This window comes from Amblyomma americanum, unplaced genomic scaffold, assembly GCF_052857255.1.
Source record: "Amblyomma americanum isolate KBUSLIRL-KWMA unplaced genomic scaffold, ASM5285725v1 scaffold_12, whole genome shotgun sequence".
Classification (NCBI taxonomy): domain Eukaryota; kingdom Metazoa; phylum Arthropoda; class Arachnida; order Ixodida; family Ixodidae; genus Amblyomma; species Amblyomma americanum.
In genome coordinates this window covers 1550535-1568091 of record NW_027526484.1, presented here as the reverse complement: position 1 = coordinate 1568091, position 17557 = coordinate 1550535, and the positions used below count along the sequence as shown (strand labels likewise).

Below are 17557 nucleotides of genomic sequence, written 5' to 3'. Positions count from 1 at the left end.
AAGGAAACATAAATGCTCCTTCCAACTGGTGCTGCTTGTTTCTTTATGGCTTCAACACTGCAAACTCTTTTGTTACTGGAAACACTTAAAAGGCAGTAGTCCGCAGGCTTCAAGCAGTAAATTTAAAATTCAAAGACACTTTGTCTCTGAAGCAGCACTAGACAGTAGTTAATAGACATGGTGGAACCAGCGGCCCATGTTGTAAAAGTGAAAACTGGAGATGTTAAAAGCTGTATCATAAAGAAGTACACATGTACTTACTACATGTAGTAGTACGCTGTAACACAGGATGTAGTTGCAAGACATCCCTTCGCATGTTACGAATAAATAACTACTGTATTCCCTCAGAAAAGCTTCTTTATGTAATGTCAAATGGCTTAAAGCACGAACCTGTCCAGAGAAGTGCATTTGATTATATTTTGCACTTGCCTTCGGCATTGAGACAGACCAATATTTTTTTCCATTTCAGGTCATTGAACTTCCAGAATTCCATGAGGCGATCCGAGAGGATGCGAAAGAGGTGAAACTCAGGCAAGAGACCGATTCCATCACCGTAATAGACGACATCCGCTACTATATCAGTGCCAATGCACGAAGCACAGCAGAGATTCTAGATGCCAATGTGAAGTTGAAGCTCATCGATGACCTCCTAACTACACTCGGATTAGATGCCTAAAGTAGTGCAATAGTGGAATGGTATCTGTGCCGTCCACAGCACCCGAGAATGAGTGCTGCTGCACATTATAGCTTACTGCAGCAGAGAATGTGTCCACAGCTGTGAAATTTCTATGCATTGCACAGACAGGCATTTAGTTTGTTTAAACTTTGATAGAATGAATCTGGCTTTGTTATTGGCTACGCACTTCATAATATAAAAATTTTGCGCCTTACATGGAAAGCTGATGCAAAAATTTTGCATGCATGAACTCACAAGACGGTTACGACTGTGTAACATGAAATTCAGCAATAGTGGTCATGTGATGCACCCCTGCACTGGCAGGCAGCGGTTTCAAACAGAGCCACCCGTAGGCTTATGCGACCCAGGTTGACCGCACAACCAACGCTGATGATGGCAACGCGAAACCCAGGGACGGGCGCCATAATGCATTCGAAAATTTTTCAAGCCCTTAAAATTCACCAGTGTCTTAAAGTGATCAGTTACCCTTTAGGGACAACAGGAAACTGCGGAACTGGCTGCCAAACATTGAGGAACTGTACAGTCTTGCAGCTGTGTTGTGCAACATATCTTTGCTGTATGCAGTGAGCGGTTCATGAACAGTGGTGTGTGTGCACCAAGGATACATATTTATTGCCTTGCAAAGGCTTAGCATGAGCAAAGGATGTGATACGCTGTGTCTTACAAGCAGAGGGCAGCCTGTGGATCTTGGCCATGACAATCCCCCTGGGTCCGCATTCTAAAAGGATTGCTTTTTGGTGAATCACTTTTTGTTGGGTGGAATGTCCTTTACAATGCCATGATGCAACAACACGGTGATGTCGATGGAAGTAGTTGCTGATGTTGCATTTTATGCGGTGATGTTTTGTCTGGTAAAATGACATGCAGTGTGTTGGATTGAAAGCTCAAAGTTCTGATTTTGGTGTGAAAGGTGACACAAACATATCTGTAGGCATACTGAATGGATAGCAGTATTTCAGAAATGCTCGTGCAGAATGGCTAGCCACATAAATTGATCAGGGAATCAAAAATACAGATCCCAAGTGGTCCTCAATGGTATCTGCCAGTAACCATGTTGCTTGACTGCATTGGCAGAACAAAAGTGACGTGGTAAACTGCAGCATCTCTGGCCAAATATGGGACAAAAGAGTTTGAAAAGAGTTCTTAATAATATACAAATAAATGAGTGCACGCCACTGCATAATTCAAGCATAGTCAACGAGCAATGGCTGAAGCAAATGCTTCTATGTCACTGCTCTGTGTCCCGAAATTTTAAAGGGACACTGAGGACGACTCCATTAATTGTTCTGAGTAAAAATTGATTCTCTGGCTATGCAGTTGATTCTCCAGCAACCAAAAAAAAAAAAATACTTATTTCTGAGGAAGTTGCGTTTAAAAATTTTGCCACCATTCGATTAAAACTCGTGAAGTCCACAAGATGCATTCTACTTGCGTCAGCGCCTACGCGTATACCCGTTTTTCTTTGTTTTGCAGCGCATACGGGTACAACGAGCTTAGCCGAAGATAAATCTACGCACTGTCACACTCGATAGGAGGCCAGAAAGGAAACTATTTTAAGCGCGGTGGGCGTATGGCGCCGACCTCTGGTTTAACTCGGGTTGTGTTCGGCAACGCAGCCGTGGGTTACTAAAGATATGTGGACGGATTTTCGGGTATGGATTCCTATTCAGGTCGCTCTCCTTTTTGCCACCGACTCATGGAAAGCTAGTTTTTTGAGCGTATAACATTATGGTTCTTCGCTTAGACGGGGCATGCCGTGAAAGAAAACACGCACACTAACCACCCAAATGCAAGCTTTTATGCATCTTCGCATATGACATCGCTTCGGACTTCTTGACAACGTGGCTGTTAACTTGGGGGCACTGAGAGATTATCGAAGGTAGCCTCCTATCGGCAGATTACGGCATTACAGCGATAAAGAGACCACTCTCACCGCAAACAGACCTCAGAAAAAAAACAAGAAGAAATACACGTGTGGCCACCACCGGCGGATTTCTGAAGTAAACTGCATACGTCAACACCGTTTTCATTACGCGGAGCTCAGGGGCTATGCTACACCGCCATTCACTTCAAAGCAACAGCAAGCAGTCCGCGGTCTGCATGCCACGAGTTCATTTTAAAATTAAATATTCTCCGCCATTAATGTTTTTTGTTGTCCTACTAACGTTAACATACCCAGAAAGAGGCAGAGAAGTATTTTTGGTTAAGAGCAATAAATCACTAGCGTTTTCCTGTGTCCTCTAAGAGAAGGTCATCCACGCAGGCACAAAGAATAACGGTCTATTAAAGCTAGATTCAACACTTTTGCGAAAAATTTTTCTTTATACATCTGCTATTTCTTACCATGGAATAAAATGCTTACGTTTCTCGCTGAAAAAAAAACATAACAAAGGCTGATTACCACCAACGTGAATAAGCCCACAAAAATTGCCATGCCCATTTTCTATCATGGAGAGCTCGATGTCTGGCATATTCGTGGAGTGCTTCCAATGCAGGGATGAGTTGATTTCGGCGAATATATTAGTCAAGCAGTATGCGTTACATGGAAACTTTAGCCTTGCTGGCGCCCCAGTATTGCGGGTGCCATCAAGTCGATTTACACTATATTTTTCCCCGCTCTTTGTTGTTGGAAAAAACACCGCCGCTCGCCCTTTTCTCCAAGATCTGCCTGTCGGCGCTGCAAATGGTGGCGATTTAGTAGAACAGATTGAAAATAAATCTATGTGTTACCGGTTCAGTTTATTAGCTGCAAACATTATCCTCCGTTGAGTGTCTTTCTGTAATGAGCTATTTAGTTCGTAATCATCCTTTAGCGCAACCATGTTATACGAAGAAACGAACAGGAAGTATACAACTGTTCTTGTGTTCAATATGTACGTACATACCTAGGCGACGATTGCGCATTTGTCACTCAATATTTCTTTTCAACCAGAGTAGATATCATGCAGTCAACAGGGTTTCTTTTTTGTGAATGTTGCAGTGTTGTTGCGAAAATGATGCAAAGGTCTTTGTGCAAGATGAGTAATCAATAGAGCGGACTTTCTAAAGTGTGCAGCTGCGCTCGTTGGTGCAGATGTCGGATGCTTTAATATTCTTCTTTCTTGCAGATCTTTTCTGAAGACTCATTTCTACTACTACTTCTATCCATTCTACCACGCTGTGTGCTACTTCACGGGGTGTATAACATTCTTCGCCGTTGCCAGTTTCAAGAGGAGCAAGATGCCTAAGGTGAAATAATGAGAAAGCTTAGCTGGAGCAGTGGGCTGCGATCCGTGATCATTTCCCGGATGAGGTCTCTGTCTTCAGACTTTACTCATAAAATAGTGGGGATATAACAAGATTCAGGCTACATTAACTGAGTGCATGTACTATGCAAAAAAAAAAAACGTGCGACGCACACGCTGTCACCTTATGTGTATGGCACCGGCAGTTCAGGACGTCACCTTGCCCCGGCCGTTATAGTTGAAAGGAGAGATAAGTGAACAATATTTTGATATAGAGTCGTGTATTTTGTTTGTTTGTTAGTACTTCAAAGCACCCGCTCAGGCCATTACATGAGGAGCGGACTAATACGTAATTTCATTATTTCTATGATGAATAACTTGAAGCGCTCACGGGCAGCATGGCTAACGGCTTCCGCGGACACGCTGTTCCATTTTCTTGCAGTAAGGATGAATAATGATTTCAGTTGTGCAGAAGTGGATGCTCGAGGTGGATGAACGACTCTCGGATTGCCCATGCGAAGTGAAAGGCAGTGTGCAGGGATAACAGATTGACTCAGTGAGGAATAATAGAACTTGGAGAAAAGGCAAATTCTGGTTATTTTCTCAGGGGATTCCAGACTTGAGGCGGAAGTGGGGGGGGGGGGTATGTTCAATGCAGTAACGCTTGTATGATATGAATATTAAGAATATAGTAATTCAACCACACGGATTTTTACGGACTCAAGCGGTTTGGCAAGGGTTGTTTGTCGGGGGTCCTTAATAGAGCATGGATATTCCAGTTTAGGAAGGACTAGAGTTAAATAGGCGGACAGTTTAACAGAAGGTGGTGCAAGTCGGAGGTTTTTTTTACATAATCAAAGACGCAGTTAGTTGTTTTGGTTACGTTCTTGTCGGTGGTGCGACAAGAGAGATGGTGTGTTAGGCTGATTCTTAGATATTTTAGTAGATGGTGTGATACTGCGGCGCCACATATACTGTAGTTTGGTGTAGGACGTGACTGACGATGAGGAAATAAGATTAGAGTTGTTTTATTAACGTTTAAGTGCATTAGCCAGTTAGCGCGCCAATTTTCTCTAAGTTTTAAGTCATATTCCAGATGGTGGGAGTCCCTGTTTTAAGTCAATGGTACATGGCGCCGTTGTCAGCGAACACACGAAGAGTAGAAAATAGATTACTTGCGTAATCGTTAATGTCGACTAACAATAATAGCACATGACCTGTTCAAGGGTCTTCAGCCGGACGGCACTTAAAATCTTAGAAAGAAACGGAAAGTAAGTGGCTTTACACGTTTTGCTGATGTCGACAGAACTGCTTAGTACACTCTCGGCCACAGTGTAGGTGAGGCCGCTGAAATAAAGACGATTTCTGAGTGATGGCGCGTAAACGTTATTCGTGTTGTTTACAGTTGTAAGTATGAAAAATTCACGCGATTGTCAGTTGAAGCTGACGTCGTAGTAAACCCACTATATCCCAGCAGTACCCACAAATCTCTCAGTGCATATTCCACCACTGAAATTGGTCAGGGAGTGAGGTAGATTTGCCAGTTTGTGATGTCCCGCCGAATAGGCCCATGCGATTTCACCTCCGCTTCCGTTGGGGCGCTACATGTGTGCATCTATAGATGTGTCTTGTGTTGCAGCCCAATGCACGCTAACCGAAAGATGGTCTCCTATTTGTCAATATTATTCAATCTCTGTGACAACCACATGAACACTTTGAGTCGATCGTGAAGCCCGTACAGGGCGTCTGTAACATCACGGCTGGACCGCCCGCCTGCACGGTCACGGTGAACACAACTTCGTAACTACAGTGGTCCTGTCATTGCTGTTCATAGAGCTGCATTTATTCTTTCTGATAAAAAAAAATATTTGCAGTTTGAGGCATGTTTTGTGCACTAGCACAAGATGCATTGCTCGCAAAAAAGCCATCCTGTCTGAGAGTGAAGCCACGGAGTAACCCGGGTAAGCTCGTGTAAGCTTTATATAGCTTCGCGCAAGCTGCAGCCAATGGGAGGAGGACGTAGCGCTTGCTGCAACCGAGTGGAGAAAGGGTGCGAAGATGAAGAGCGAGAAGCGCGGTTTTGTGCACATGCGGATGCCAGAAAGAAGAGGCAGGTGAAAGATCAAGTCGCCAGAGGAATGTGTAGCGTAGCAAACTGTACGTCATGGACAAAGCCTGTCATTCGACAGATTACAAAACCGAACGACGTCCACGGTGAGCTGAACAGCAGCGCAAAAGAAGAGAGCGCAACCTGATTCAACCGATCCAATGGATATAGAGCTCTAGGAGAGATGCCAAAGCAGAGCGGCGAAGGCAGTATAACCTAGATAAACTAGATACGGAAACAGCTGAAGAGCGAGGAACGAGAAGACGATTGGGTGAGAAGGGGCGATTGATGAAGTCGCCAGAGGAACTTGCAGTCGAGAGGCATGTACAAGTAGCTTCAGAGACCACCGAACAGAGAGAACGTGAAGACTGGAACGTTAAAAAACGAGGAAAAGTAGTTATAATTATTGAATGAAAAACGAGTGGGGTGTCTTTTTGACCATAAATAGTGGAAAAGTATATATAGGGGTCCCGAAGAAGTATCTGCGGATATATTGATTGTTAAGGTGCAGTCTTAAGATATGAGGAAAAACTCCGCTCATAAGCAACTTCTCTTTGAAAAAATGCGTTTGTCCAGAATTTCTGGATGGGAAAATGTCCCCATGCATGGCGTTTTTCTTTTAGTGTTCAAAACATCTGAAATTCAACGCTTTACAAAATCAGTTTACTTTACCTGCCCTACAGCTTTCTCCTATTTAACGTGCAAGGGTGTCTGAATTGAGACGGTAAAAAAAATTCCATCGCTAGAGTAAAATGACTTGCCAGTGTGCATGGGCCCGTTCATACGTTGTGTACTCTTGATAAAGCGTGAATCCATGGCATCTCGTTGCCGCACACCCAGTAGCAGCGGTTGCTGTGAAATGTTTATTAACGGGATAGCCTTGAAGTCACTGCACTCCAGAAAACCCAGTGTCGGCGTGGTCGGCGTCGGTGTTGTGAGGGAAAAATCACGGGCATGGCTCTGGCAGGTGCTCCCCAGAGAGCAACCTAGGAGGCAGGTAGGCCACCTAGGTCACGTGACGTTGCAATGTCATCAAAACCTGCTCACCGGATAGTAAGCAAACTACCCACAGTGGCAAGGGGCAGTTTAATTAATGATTGGTCGCTCGGGAAGGTCGACCTGATCCGCACAAGGCCCACCGCTGGTAGCACCTGCCATTGTAGGGCTGTGGCGCATCCCTTAAATGCTGCACCACTGCGTCAGGAGGGGTATGAGGACTCCCAGGGATCTATGAATGTAAAGAAGAGGATGACCTTCTGCGTATATGGGAATTAACCCATTACGCTATCGCGTCATACCCTCTAGGCGGGGCTTAAGTGTCCCCTCCAGTTTTGCTTGTAGCTTATTGAGGAAGGCGTTGATGCAGCCGACGCATCACTAGCAAGCTGTGACATTGAATGCAACAACAATCTACCTGAAATAAAAGAAGTTTGGCAGCCAGAAACAACCGGATTGAGCCTGCACTCGCGCTAACCATTTGCACCAATTCAGCCTCCTGCATCTAAGAGTTGCGGCTTTCCCTCATAATTTGTAAGCTTTCTGCGGCAACTCGGTAGACCTACGCGCACCTCTAGGTACTTATACAGTAGCTCTAGCCCAAACAGCATAGGAGCGCTGCCTAGACGGGCCTTGAGGAAATGTAGTGCGGGACGCGCGTATGCGTGCTCTCACATGTCGGCATTCATCCAGGCTTCCTTGATTGCGGCAATCACGGCCGCCTGGATTGGGCAACTCCTTCGCTCCTCCGGTCTACGTGGCGGTGCCATGACGCACGTGATGCGCGGCCTTCTGGCCGAGGAATTCTGCCCGCATCACGTAGCCTCTGCGTCCGTATAGCGCGTGGGCCGCCGCTAACTGCCTGTGCGGTTCGCTGTGATGCCTGCCCCTCTAGGTGTAAGCGTCGTTTCGGTTCATGTGCCTCGGCAGTCACGCAAATACGTGTTGCCGCACTACAGAGCGATCGACAGCGACGTCGTTAAGAAACTTACACTTAGCGACCGATGATGCGATTCTCTGAACCAGCCGTCGCTGACCTGTCGACCTTGAGACGCAGTAGCCCCGTAGCGACAGTGACGTCACGTTAATCGATGACGCTAAAATGACCCTAAACGCTCTGAGGTGCAGCACGCTGCAGTTTTTCTAGACTCCCTCCCCCGGTTCATGTGTGCCAAAGAAGACAATGAAAAGCTGAACGCTTTTGAACCGACCGAGCGACCAATCGTCCATGTCGCGTTTGGTTAATGACTGCGTCTGGACCCGAAGGCAACGGCTGCTCTCCGGCACGTGAGGACGCAACGAGTGACTGAGTGGCTGACGCTTGTACCTGAAGTGTACCCGACTGCGAGTCATTCGACTTTCTTCCCTTCCTCCATGTCAGCATTAAGAGCAATGGCGCGAGAAAAGTTATTCGGCGACACAGATTGTAAAGTTCGCGTCGACTCATTTCAAGCCGAATTCGGCTACGCCCTTCCGCACACTCGTTAGCAGCCGCAACTCACCAGCGTAGGAGCGCTAGTACACCGTGAGGCATTCCAGTTGAGGGGCAAGGCAACAATAACACAACTGAGGTAAAGTGATTGAAAGCAATAAAGCAAGCAATAAAAAATACAACCATTGCTAAAACCAACAGCTTAGGTACAAAGGCAAAACTCATTAAAAGATGTTACGCACTGTTTAACCACGGTTACACCCAAAGGTCGAGAGATCGCATTTTTGCAATGTCCGAGGCCAAATTTGGAGGTTGCCATCGTGTCGGGCGCGCCTAATTATGATTGGAAATCGACTATGATCCAAATAGGGCAATGTAAAATTTCGGGGGTGGGTCTAATGTTGGTTGGGGAATCAGTGAGAAAGCACGGATTTTGTGCTAGGTGGAAGACGATGATGAGCTGGCAGTGTCGCCGGACGGAGCAGATGGGAGTTGACGAAGGCGGCGTACTGCAGTGCGTGCGCAGCGGTAGAGTGTGGTGCAGTTCAACACGGAGGTGTGCTCGCCTGGTGGTCTCGCACAGCATTCTTTGAAGCTGATCTGTTCCCACCGTGGCGGGTTCGTCTCCCAGTGGTGGATTTATTTCTTTTTCGATCTAGGCACATTTCGACCTTGTTTAGACTGAAGGTCCATTTCAGACAGCGGACCGGCCACGCGGTGTTGAGCATTGAGAAGGTGCATCGAGAAAAGCTATTGTCTAAAAATAAAATAAGAATGGCTGGCGGTTAAGCATTGCGAAGCACAAAATACTATGCCAGACCACAGTGGTTTGAGGGTGGACACCACCGCCATGTATATGAAAGTGCGATTCAGGTGTTACGGCCAGTTATGCGCCTTATCTCTTTTTTTCACCGTCAGTGCCAACTTGCGCAATATGCGCTGGCGGGCTGTGCTCCAGCTCCGCGTTTGTGTTGCATTGCTGTCAACGGGAACTCGCATTCCTCTAGAGCCCTGTTTTTGCCACAACGTTGTCTGCGCCAGCGCACGCAGCGCACCTCTCTGTGTCACTATACCGCCGCATAGCTGAAAGCGCGAATATCAGTTTGATACTTGAATTAGTTGATGTAGACCATGGGCACACACACGGTTTCGCTCTATCTGTAGCAGGGGCTTCAAAAGAGAAATATCGTTTACCTTCACATAATTTCATTCAACGTGCTGTAGAGGCTTACAAGTCTGAGTCGTCAAGGGGTCGCTACGCCTATTAGCTCAAGACTTGTCCGCTTACGATATCCAGTAGGACGGCGCGTCTCACAGGTAATGGTTCTCGGCTGCTGCAAATTTTCCAGGAAGTGTTGGTATGAAGCTGATAATTCGTGCGCTGAGTGTCGCGCCCATATACGACGTTACGTAAATGTTGGTTTATGCTGTCACGCAGAAAAATACAAAACAAGCCTCCCATTTCTGGATTAACAGCATGTTCTGAAAGCTGGTCATTTGAAGAAAAAGGTTGCGTACAATGCCAAATTTTTGTAATGATTACCGCCGCACTGAATATGCATTTCGACAGGCAGCACGTTTGAATTTTTGAACATAGGCCCTGAATATTTTTTACTGCAATTGGATTCAAAGGTTACCCTGCAAAGGTAGTCGAAAAAGTATTTAGAAAATTCCGCGCTCGGACTTCAGATTTTGTGAACAGCGCATGTAAATCCCCATTTGCGGGGCCTATTGAGAAAATAAATCAAATAAAGCAGGTGCATGTCACTTTCGTGAGCAGAAGCATCGAGCAGGCTGACCACTTTGCGTTCATGTCAGGAAACGGCCGTGAATATTCTTTATGCGTGTGGAGTTTTTACGTAACATGTATGCCACCTGCCATAAGTATAAATGCGACTGCTGAATAGACATGATTAAGAAAATGAAAAGAAGAAACCCGAAAGGGGAAACAAGGCTAATTTAAGATATCGGTATCAGATGTATTCACGAGGACGCGATTTTTAGGAATGAAGTAATGGTATTCCAAGTTTTGCAGGAGCGACTGAAACGACATTATTCACCGTGAAAGACGTTATTGTGAAGTATTCACGTTGCCTGGTTATGCAACACGAGTCTGTAATGCTCAAAAGAATAGAGCAGTTGCCGTATTATATCCAGAGGGAGATTACTGATTTATGGAATGCATTTTGTACACAACCAATATCTCTTCAGGTGCTGCAGGCCACAGCATGGTGCATTGCTGTCGCCTGTGGGATGTGCTGTATCTTCATGAAGACGGTGTGGTACCGCACCAGAGACCCCACCACGGAGTTTGGAAAACTATCGGCAGCGTTCTTCGACCGGATCTTGTGGTCCATTTTCTTGGCCTGGATCACCCTCTCCTGTGCCACGGGACGAGGAGGTATTTACGACAGTTTAGCATCCCTCGAATTAAGGGGTGAAAACATATTTTATGGACACTGCAGATAGGAAATGCCACAATACTTCAGTGAGAATAAAAAAGTTGCGGTGCAGGCGAGGGAGCTCGTGAAAATATAGAGAGAAGGGGAAGAGCACGACATTGTCCATGTTTCGCCAGAAGTCTTCCTTTCGTAAAAATATCTCAGCGTGAAATGTAACAAAGTGGCCATTCAGCGTCAGTGTCAGTGTTATGTGAACTTTCATACGGGCCAAACTCTTTTACAGCGATGCTAAGTCACATACATAGAAAGAGTCACGCACTCATACATAGTCACTGAGGCGAGCGAGGCTAATTTAGGCAGAGGCTTGCAACGTTCTACGCTGCGACATATGTCAGTGCGTGTGTGGTGAGTGTGCCCATAGCAACAATTAGGCGAATGTTTTTCTTTGGCGGTTTTCACACTCAAGCGAAGCTCCGCGTGCAGAGCGGCTTCATAATTTCCTTAAAGTCCGGCATTTTCACTGTCTGGTGAAGCAAATTTCTACGCCCTGGACTGCAGGAAACTGATACTTTTGTCTTTGGATAGCCCCAAACTTAGGATATGTCGAAAAAAGCAGAAAAAAAGTCGAGTCTAGTACTGCCTAATTTATAACGTGGTCAGATACGAGGGCGGTAAACACCATATTGCTATTGTGCGCACACGTATTTATATTCATGACTGTGACGTGAACGATTGAAGAAATGCACAAAAAATGCAGCGAAATTTGTGCATTCATTCTTTCAAGGCGTAGAGCAACTCTACCGTTAGGCGATCAGGGTGCATGCCAAGTCGGGTTTTCCTGGCGTCTATGTTGACCTCGACGCTCTTTAGCCGTGTCCCAAACTCCATTATTCACAACGAAATCTCCTCCGATTGGCAGTGTTTTATACCAGCAAAATGGCTTCCCTCAGGACGGATACGTCGACGCGGCCATTTAAATGTAATGCGTAATACGAGCTCGTTCTTAGTGCCTCGCTGTGGGTCTTGCCCAGCAATGCTCACCAGCCAGCACTACGCAGCTTCTGCCGTGGCCCACGAGACTCTGTCCTTTAGTCGTGGCTGCCGTAACTATCCCAATTGAGCCACCTCGTTATCACTGGGGCTATGGTACACCTTACCCCTTCTAGATATTCGCAGTGAAAGCACCTTGGGTGATGCTACGCCTCAACAAGCTTGGCGGGGTCTTCATCACGCATATCACTGTGGAGCAAAGATTGCTGCTTTTGTTTACTCTGCCATCATGTCAACTATAAGAGCTTGACCACCAAATTGAAATTACGAGAAAATCCCAACTATTGATGGAATAGTAAGACATGTGCTACGTTGCGAAAGAGTTTCCCAACTAAGCCTCGAATTAGCGCTCTGTGTAGAACGCTTAAGGCGCAGTTGTATTCATGAAACCCTCATTTGAACGTGCCGCGCAAAATGCCTGAGAATGTCCGGCACTATTACGACTATAGTCAAGACCCACCGCCGTCACTAGGAGGATGAGGCGCCCTGCTAGTCAGTACGTTGTCGCGGAGTCTCATCCCAGCCGCAGAAGCACCATCGTAATGAGGGTGAAATTCGAAAAACGCCCATGTGCTGACCACTGAGGGCTCCTCCAAAAACCCTAGGTGGTGCAAATTGCACCATATCCCTCCACTACGGCGTCCCCAGTAGCCCTGTTGGAGCTTAGGGACACTAAACCACCCATACAACACTCTGGCTTTTGCTAGAGCATCAGGTTTGCCTTGCTTCTTTTCTCCTTCTTTCTGCTTACCAAGTTTCCCAATGAAACATGCTCTTACTTTAGCCTTTAGAATGCCAGAGCTTCGGGCCATTTTGTGAGACATGTCTAAAGGAGGGAAACGAGACCTTGATAAGGACGTAAGGAAAGCTGCATGCAGATGAGACGAGCGCTACTATCAATTGCGCATGTTGCTAATAACACTCGTCATGTCTGCACCGCTCCTTGCGTCCTGTCTAAATCTTCTGTAACCTCCCTTCGACACATTAGAGCCTGAACGAAACATGGAATCGTTCAAACGACTCTAACGGTTCTCGTTCCTTATGACCACAGAATGTCGTTGGGCAATGCTAAACTTTCACTGCTGCTAATAAGGTGCTCCATGGTTCTCTTCTTTTCACCAGTCATGTTGTCTGTTCCCCTAGGCTTTCTCAACAAGTTCCTCTCATGGAGCGCCTTCACGCCTCTTAGCAGACTGGCCTTCGGCGTGTACATCATCCATCTACCCTTCATACACCTGTGCCTGCACATCTCCCGGGAGAGGATATTTTTTTCGCACTTCTCTGTGGTGAGTGTCTGGACCAAAAACGTTAAGCTTTGGAAGGTGCAGCGGTTAAATACACTGGCCAAGGACATCGTTACTTAGGCCACCGCATATCTATACCTAAAAGCAATCCCCTCTAGGCATTTCAGAGCATTTGCGAAGGGCATGCTAGTACTTCCGGCTCACCGTTTCCGTATTGCTGTGCCACCATGCAGATAATAATGCGCATCGCGCATGCACAATCACCTATTGGCAGGCAACGTAGTTGCAACACGGCTACGAATCCTAAGAAATGTAATGCGGGCGCGGAGCGTGTCTAGCATGCTGCATAAAGGAATAAGTCCTTTACCGCTTCAAGAAAATGGGTATTACTCTCAGTGAATTTAAAAAAAAAAATGTTTTATAGCAGAGAACAGAAAGGTAGAAATTTGTCTATAATTAAGCAACGAGCATCGACTTCAGTTGCATCGCGCATACATTAGTTGCTGCCATAGAGGAATGTCTGGCGGTAGATTTAGTAGTGTACCATAGCGGCTATTTTCAATCGTTGAGTGCTTTCTGCTCCTTGGCGCGTTCTTCGTTCGTACATAGGCGGATGAGTTAGCGAGCTTATATGAATTTGCGCATTCTCGAGAATGTCTGTTTCGGTGGCCTTTCTTCTTATCCGTCATGTCCTTTCTAACTTTGTAAACCGCACATACCCGAGTTTTATTTGAATCACTTGAATAAAAGGAGCTAAATGAAGCCAACTGAACCACAAGAAACTCAAGGAGAGCCCAATAAATCCTGTAGAGCCCAGAAGAATTTCAACGAGTTTTTTTTCTCAATATCAAGTTTTGTGCTTCGAATCTCTTAACAGCACAAATTAAACTTCGGTCATAACCGGGTAAATATCTTCATTGCTACCGCAATATAATGACATCTTCTGAGGGCACCAAGCGCTCTAGCAAAGAGAGTTCTTGCGAAAACCCTGGAAAGAAAAATAATTAATCTGAAGCTTTCGGCTTGACTCAATTTAGGACTTACATTAATTGAATAGCAGACACTCAAGAGTCAGAGTGATTGTGATGCGAGTGCAGAAAAAGACACCAAGCATTCGATCTCCTGTGCCTACCCTGCGACCCCAATGCGCAAGGAGGACGGCATATGTTCCAGGTACAACACGACGTTGCCAGGTTGCATTCTTTGCAGAGTCGCGCCGATCGCGGAAGCCATCAGGCTGAAAGTGCTTGCTTAGCATCGTACGTATCGTTTAGCATGAATGGCGGTATACCTGTCGGGCATCATCAGCGTTCCACCAAAATATTCCTGACTGTACCTTTCGCGTGGCCAGGTGTCTCCTGGAAAAAAGCTTTCAATTCCTTAATTGTAGAGTAGATAACAAGATATACCTCTATGTATTTATTTCTTTAAAAACACGCTGACAGAGGCCGCCGCTACACATTCAAAGCCTTAAGCGTCACTAGAGGCGCCAAGTTCAGCGATCTTATTCACTGCCTGCTCTTTGAGGAAACATGGTGGTTGCAAAAGTAGAAGAATTCTCTTCTGAAAAAATCCACCCTGGTGGCTCAGTACCTTTGGCGTTCACCTGCTGATCCCAAGGTCGTGGGATATAATCCCGTCCGCGGCGGCCGCATTTAAATGGAAGCCAAGAGCAAAAATGCCCGTGTGCTGTGAATACGTTAAATAACTGAATTAAGGTCTGAATTAAACCGGAACTATCCTCTACGGCATCCCTCATAGTCCATGTGTCGCATCATGGCGTTGTACTCCTACTACCAACACTGATCTTCTGGAAAGAGAGCGTCTGCTCAATTACAACAGCATCCCTAGCTAGTCAGGCTTTTCACTCGTTTCATCACGTGCTAATTGGCACCGTACGTTTACACGCAAAGTTTAAAATGAAATTTCTTCACAGATCACGCACTTTTACAATAGGCATTTGCTTGTAAAAGCCTGCCACAGCCTTACCCTTTGACATTGCTTTATTTACTGCTTGTCCACACAGCATTTATTTTTACATTATCTTCAAGGCACCATTTGTCCGGTATAGTATATATGTATCCTAATCAGCATTTGTTCTCTTCAGTAAACCTAAAACAACACCGAGACAATACTAAGTGCAAAACTTTTGGTAAGGAATCCGAACTTCCCAGAACGAAAAAGTATGGTCGTGTTCTCGGGTCATTGTAAAGTTTGAAAAATACAGGCAGCCTTTGAAATAAACACATGTTGTGTGTCTCGACATCTTTTGTGTACGCTGAAAAAAAAACGTTTCACCAGTTCTGCAGATTCAAAGCAAGTCGAGAAGTTTATCTCTGAAGAAAATATTAGATAAGTTGTTTTTTTTATTTTATTTTCTTTTTTAAGAACGCCTCCAGCCTTACATATACTATGATGTCATAAGAGCTGCCTATTTTTTGCAGCCGAAAATTAACTGCCAAGGACTGTGTGTCAGATATCACTGCCTCTGAAACGCTACCTAGTAGTTCTAACGTGTGGAATTGGTTAAATTTGGTTTAGGGGCAGAAGAGAAATCGCAGCGACTGAATGAAGCTAAATGTGCGTCTTATTTCGTGTTTTGTGCAGGTTTCGTTTTTCTTCAGCATGCTTGTGTGGAGCTACCTACTGAGTTACCTTCTGTTCATCTTTTGTGAGGTGCCGACAGGACGCCTGGACAAGCTGATTTTCGACCCTCAACGCCGCAAGACTGAGGGGAGAGAGAAAGACGAAGCGCCGAATGACAACTCTGTGCAAGACAAACTTCCGGACGCCGTTGTGACGTTCAGAGATAGAAAATTGGACATTTGGCAAACCAGCTCCGAGAAGAACACGTCGAATGGGATTCTTCCTGGGAATTGCAGCCGAACAAGCTGCCACCTTTGACTTTACTGGTGATGCCATAATTCATGCAAGCGGTGGAGAAGCGCTCAGAAAAGAGTCTTCACCGGGGATGAACGCGATGGGTGATAACGCTCTAGTTGCGCTTTCAGCGCATTTGCAGAGCACAGGAAAAGTAGAGCAAACTGGAATGACGTTTCAAGAAGTGTTTCTTGCTTCAGCGTCCACATCTAACGAAAAATCTGACGTCGGTGGTGACAGAACATTTCATCCCTTCTCTGGAGGTGCCAAAAATAAATGACATGTGTAAAACAGCGGAGCTCTATATCATTCGGCTGTTCCGCTACCCAGTCGTTTTGCTTATAGCCACATCGAGCAAAAAATGCACTTCTGCAACAAACGCTTTTATCCTCATGCTGCCTGCTTGTATGGCGAAACAGCGTTTAAATATGCTCCCGATTTTACTTCTATGTATATATTACCCCCGAGAAAAGGGGTCCTTTAAGGTAATAAATTGAACTAAGCTGAACTGCTGTAACCACCTTCAAAGATGAGTCGTGTACGAAACGACGTTTCATGCATATATCCTCTCGTCTTTACGCGGATATAAACCTCGTCATTCACTGTAAAATTTTCGTTAATAGCGTTATAAGCTCCTCAGGTTAACCGAGCGAAAGTTTTGTGAAAGCTTTTGCATCGAAAGCTGTATAGTTTGAGTTTGGCCATACAGCCCTGCATTTTGCCTTGGACTCTAGAAGAGTCAGCCGCAAGACCTTAATTACTTAGTGATTTGATTTAAAATATCTTCCTTATTTTCATTTGATTGAATCAAGTTATGTTCCGTCCAATGCCACCACCTACCATGATTGGCAGGTGGATAAGTAGAGAGAGGGAAATGCCCTCTCCACGTTTAGGGGAGGCGACAGGTGGCCAGATCAAATTTCCTAGCTTCGCATGCGCACGGCTAGGCCTTCTCGTACGCTTGACAGTGTAGATTCGATGGCGAAATTCAGCGCTAAGTGGCTTAACCAAAAAAAAAAAACTATTACAACTTTAGCTGATTCATGGGCTAAGCAAGTAAGCTTTGCTCTACAAATTCCATCTGCCCCCTCCCCCCCCCCCCAAAAAAAAAATTCGATGCGAACAGGTAGGAGCAAAATAACAAAAAGGCGTCAGGTTCTCCATCTGCCACCTATGTAGTATGTAGAGAGATATAAATCACGCACCCTTTGTAATGTTCATGGTCCTCGCATAACAGCGACTTTCCGATTAACTCCCTGAATTGTTGCTTCTTATTAGTATCTCATCCTCGCCCTTCCGCTGCCCTTGTGTCGGAAGACGGCGCGTAGCCATGACGGCAGCGTTGCAACATGATGCTGCATCTCGTTGGCCGCAGTTCTTAGGCGAGTCTTCTGTTTCCGTATCGCGATGAAGCAACATTTACCAGAAATAAAATGAGAACGACCGGAACGCATCGCAGGTTTAGCTTTTCTTGGCACCTTCACTTCCCCTTATTCCTGTCGTAGGTAGCTGATGTAGCCGCTCG

General features: G+C 45.6%; 1 protein-coding gene across 5 annotated transcripts in view; it reads left to right on the top strand.

The window, feature by feature from the left end:
* Positions 1-16325, top strand: part of LOC144111900 (ankyrin repeat and BTB/POZ domain-containing protein 1-like) — a 34730-nt gene extending 18405 nt beyond the window's left edge. For 3 of the 5 annotated variants that reach the window (XM_077644935.1, XM_077644934.1, XM_077644932.1), the window contains 5 exons: positions 470-531; positions 3805-3925; positions 10668-10857; positions 13052-13194; positions 15760-16325. In XM_077644935.1, the coding sequence (XP_077501061.1) occupies positions 470-531; positions 3805-3925; positions 10668-10857; positions 13052-13194; positions 15760-16056 (813 nt within the window). In that variant the 3' untranslated portion in view covers positions 16057-16325. The remainder of the gene's footprint in view (positions 1-469; positions 532-3804; positions 3926-10667; positions 10858-13051; positions 13195-15759) is intronic. The other 2 variants (XM_077644936.1, XM_077644933.1) reach the window with 1 other exon arrangement.
* The last annotated feature ends 1232 nt before the right edge of the window (positions 16326-17557 follow it).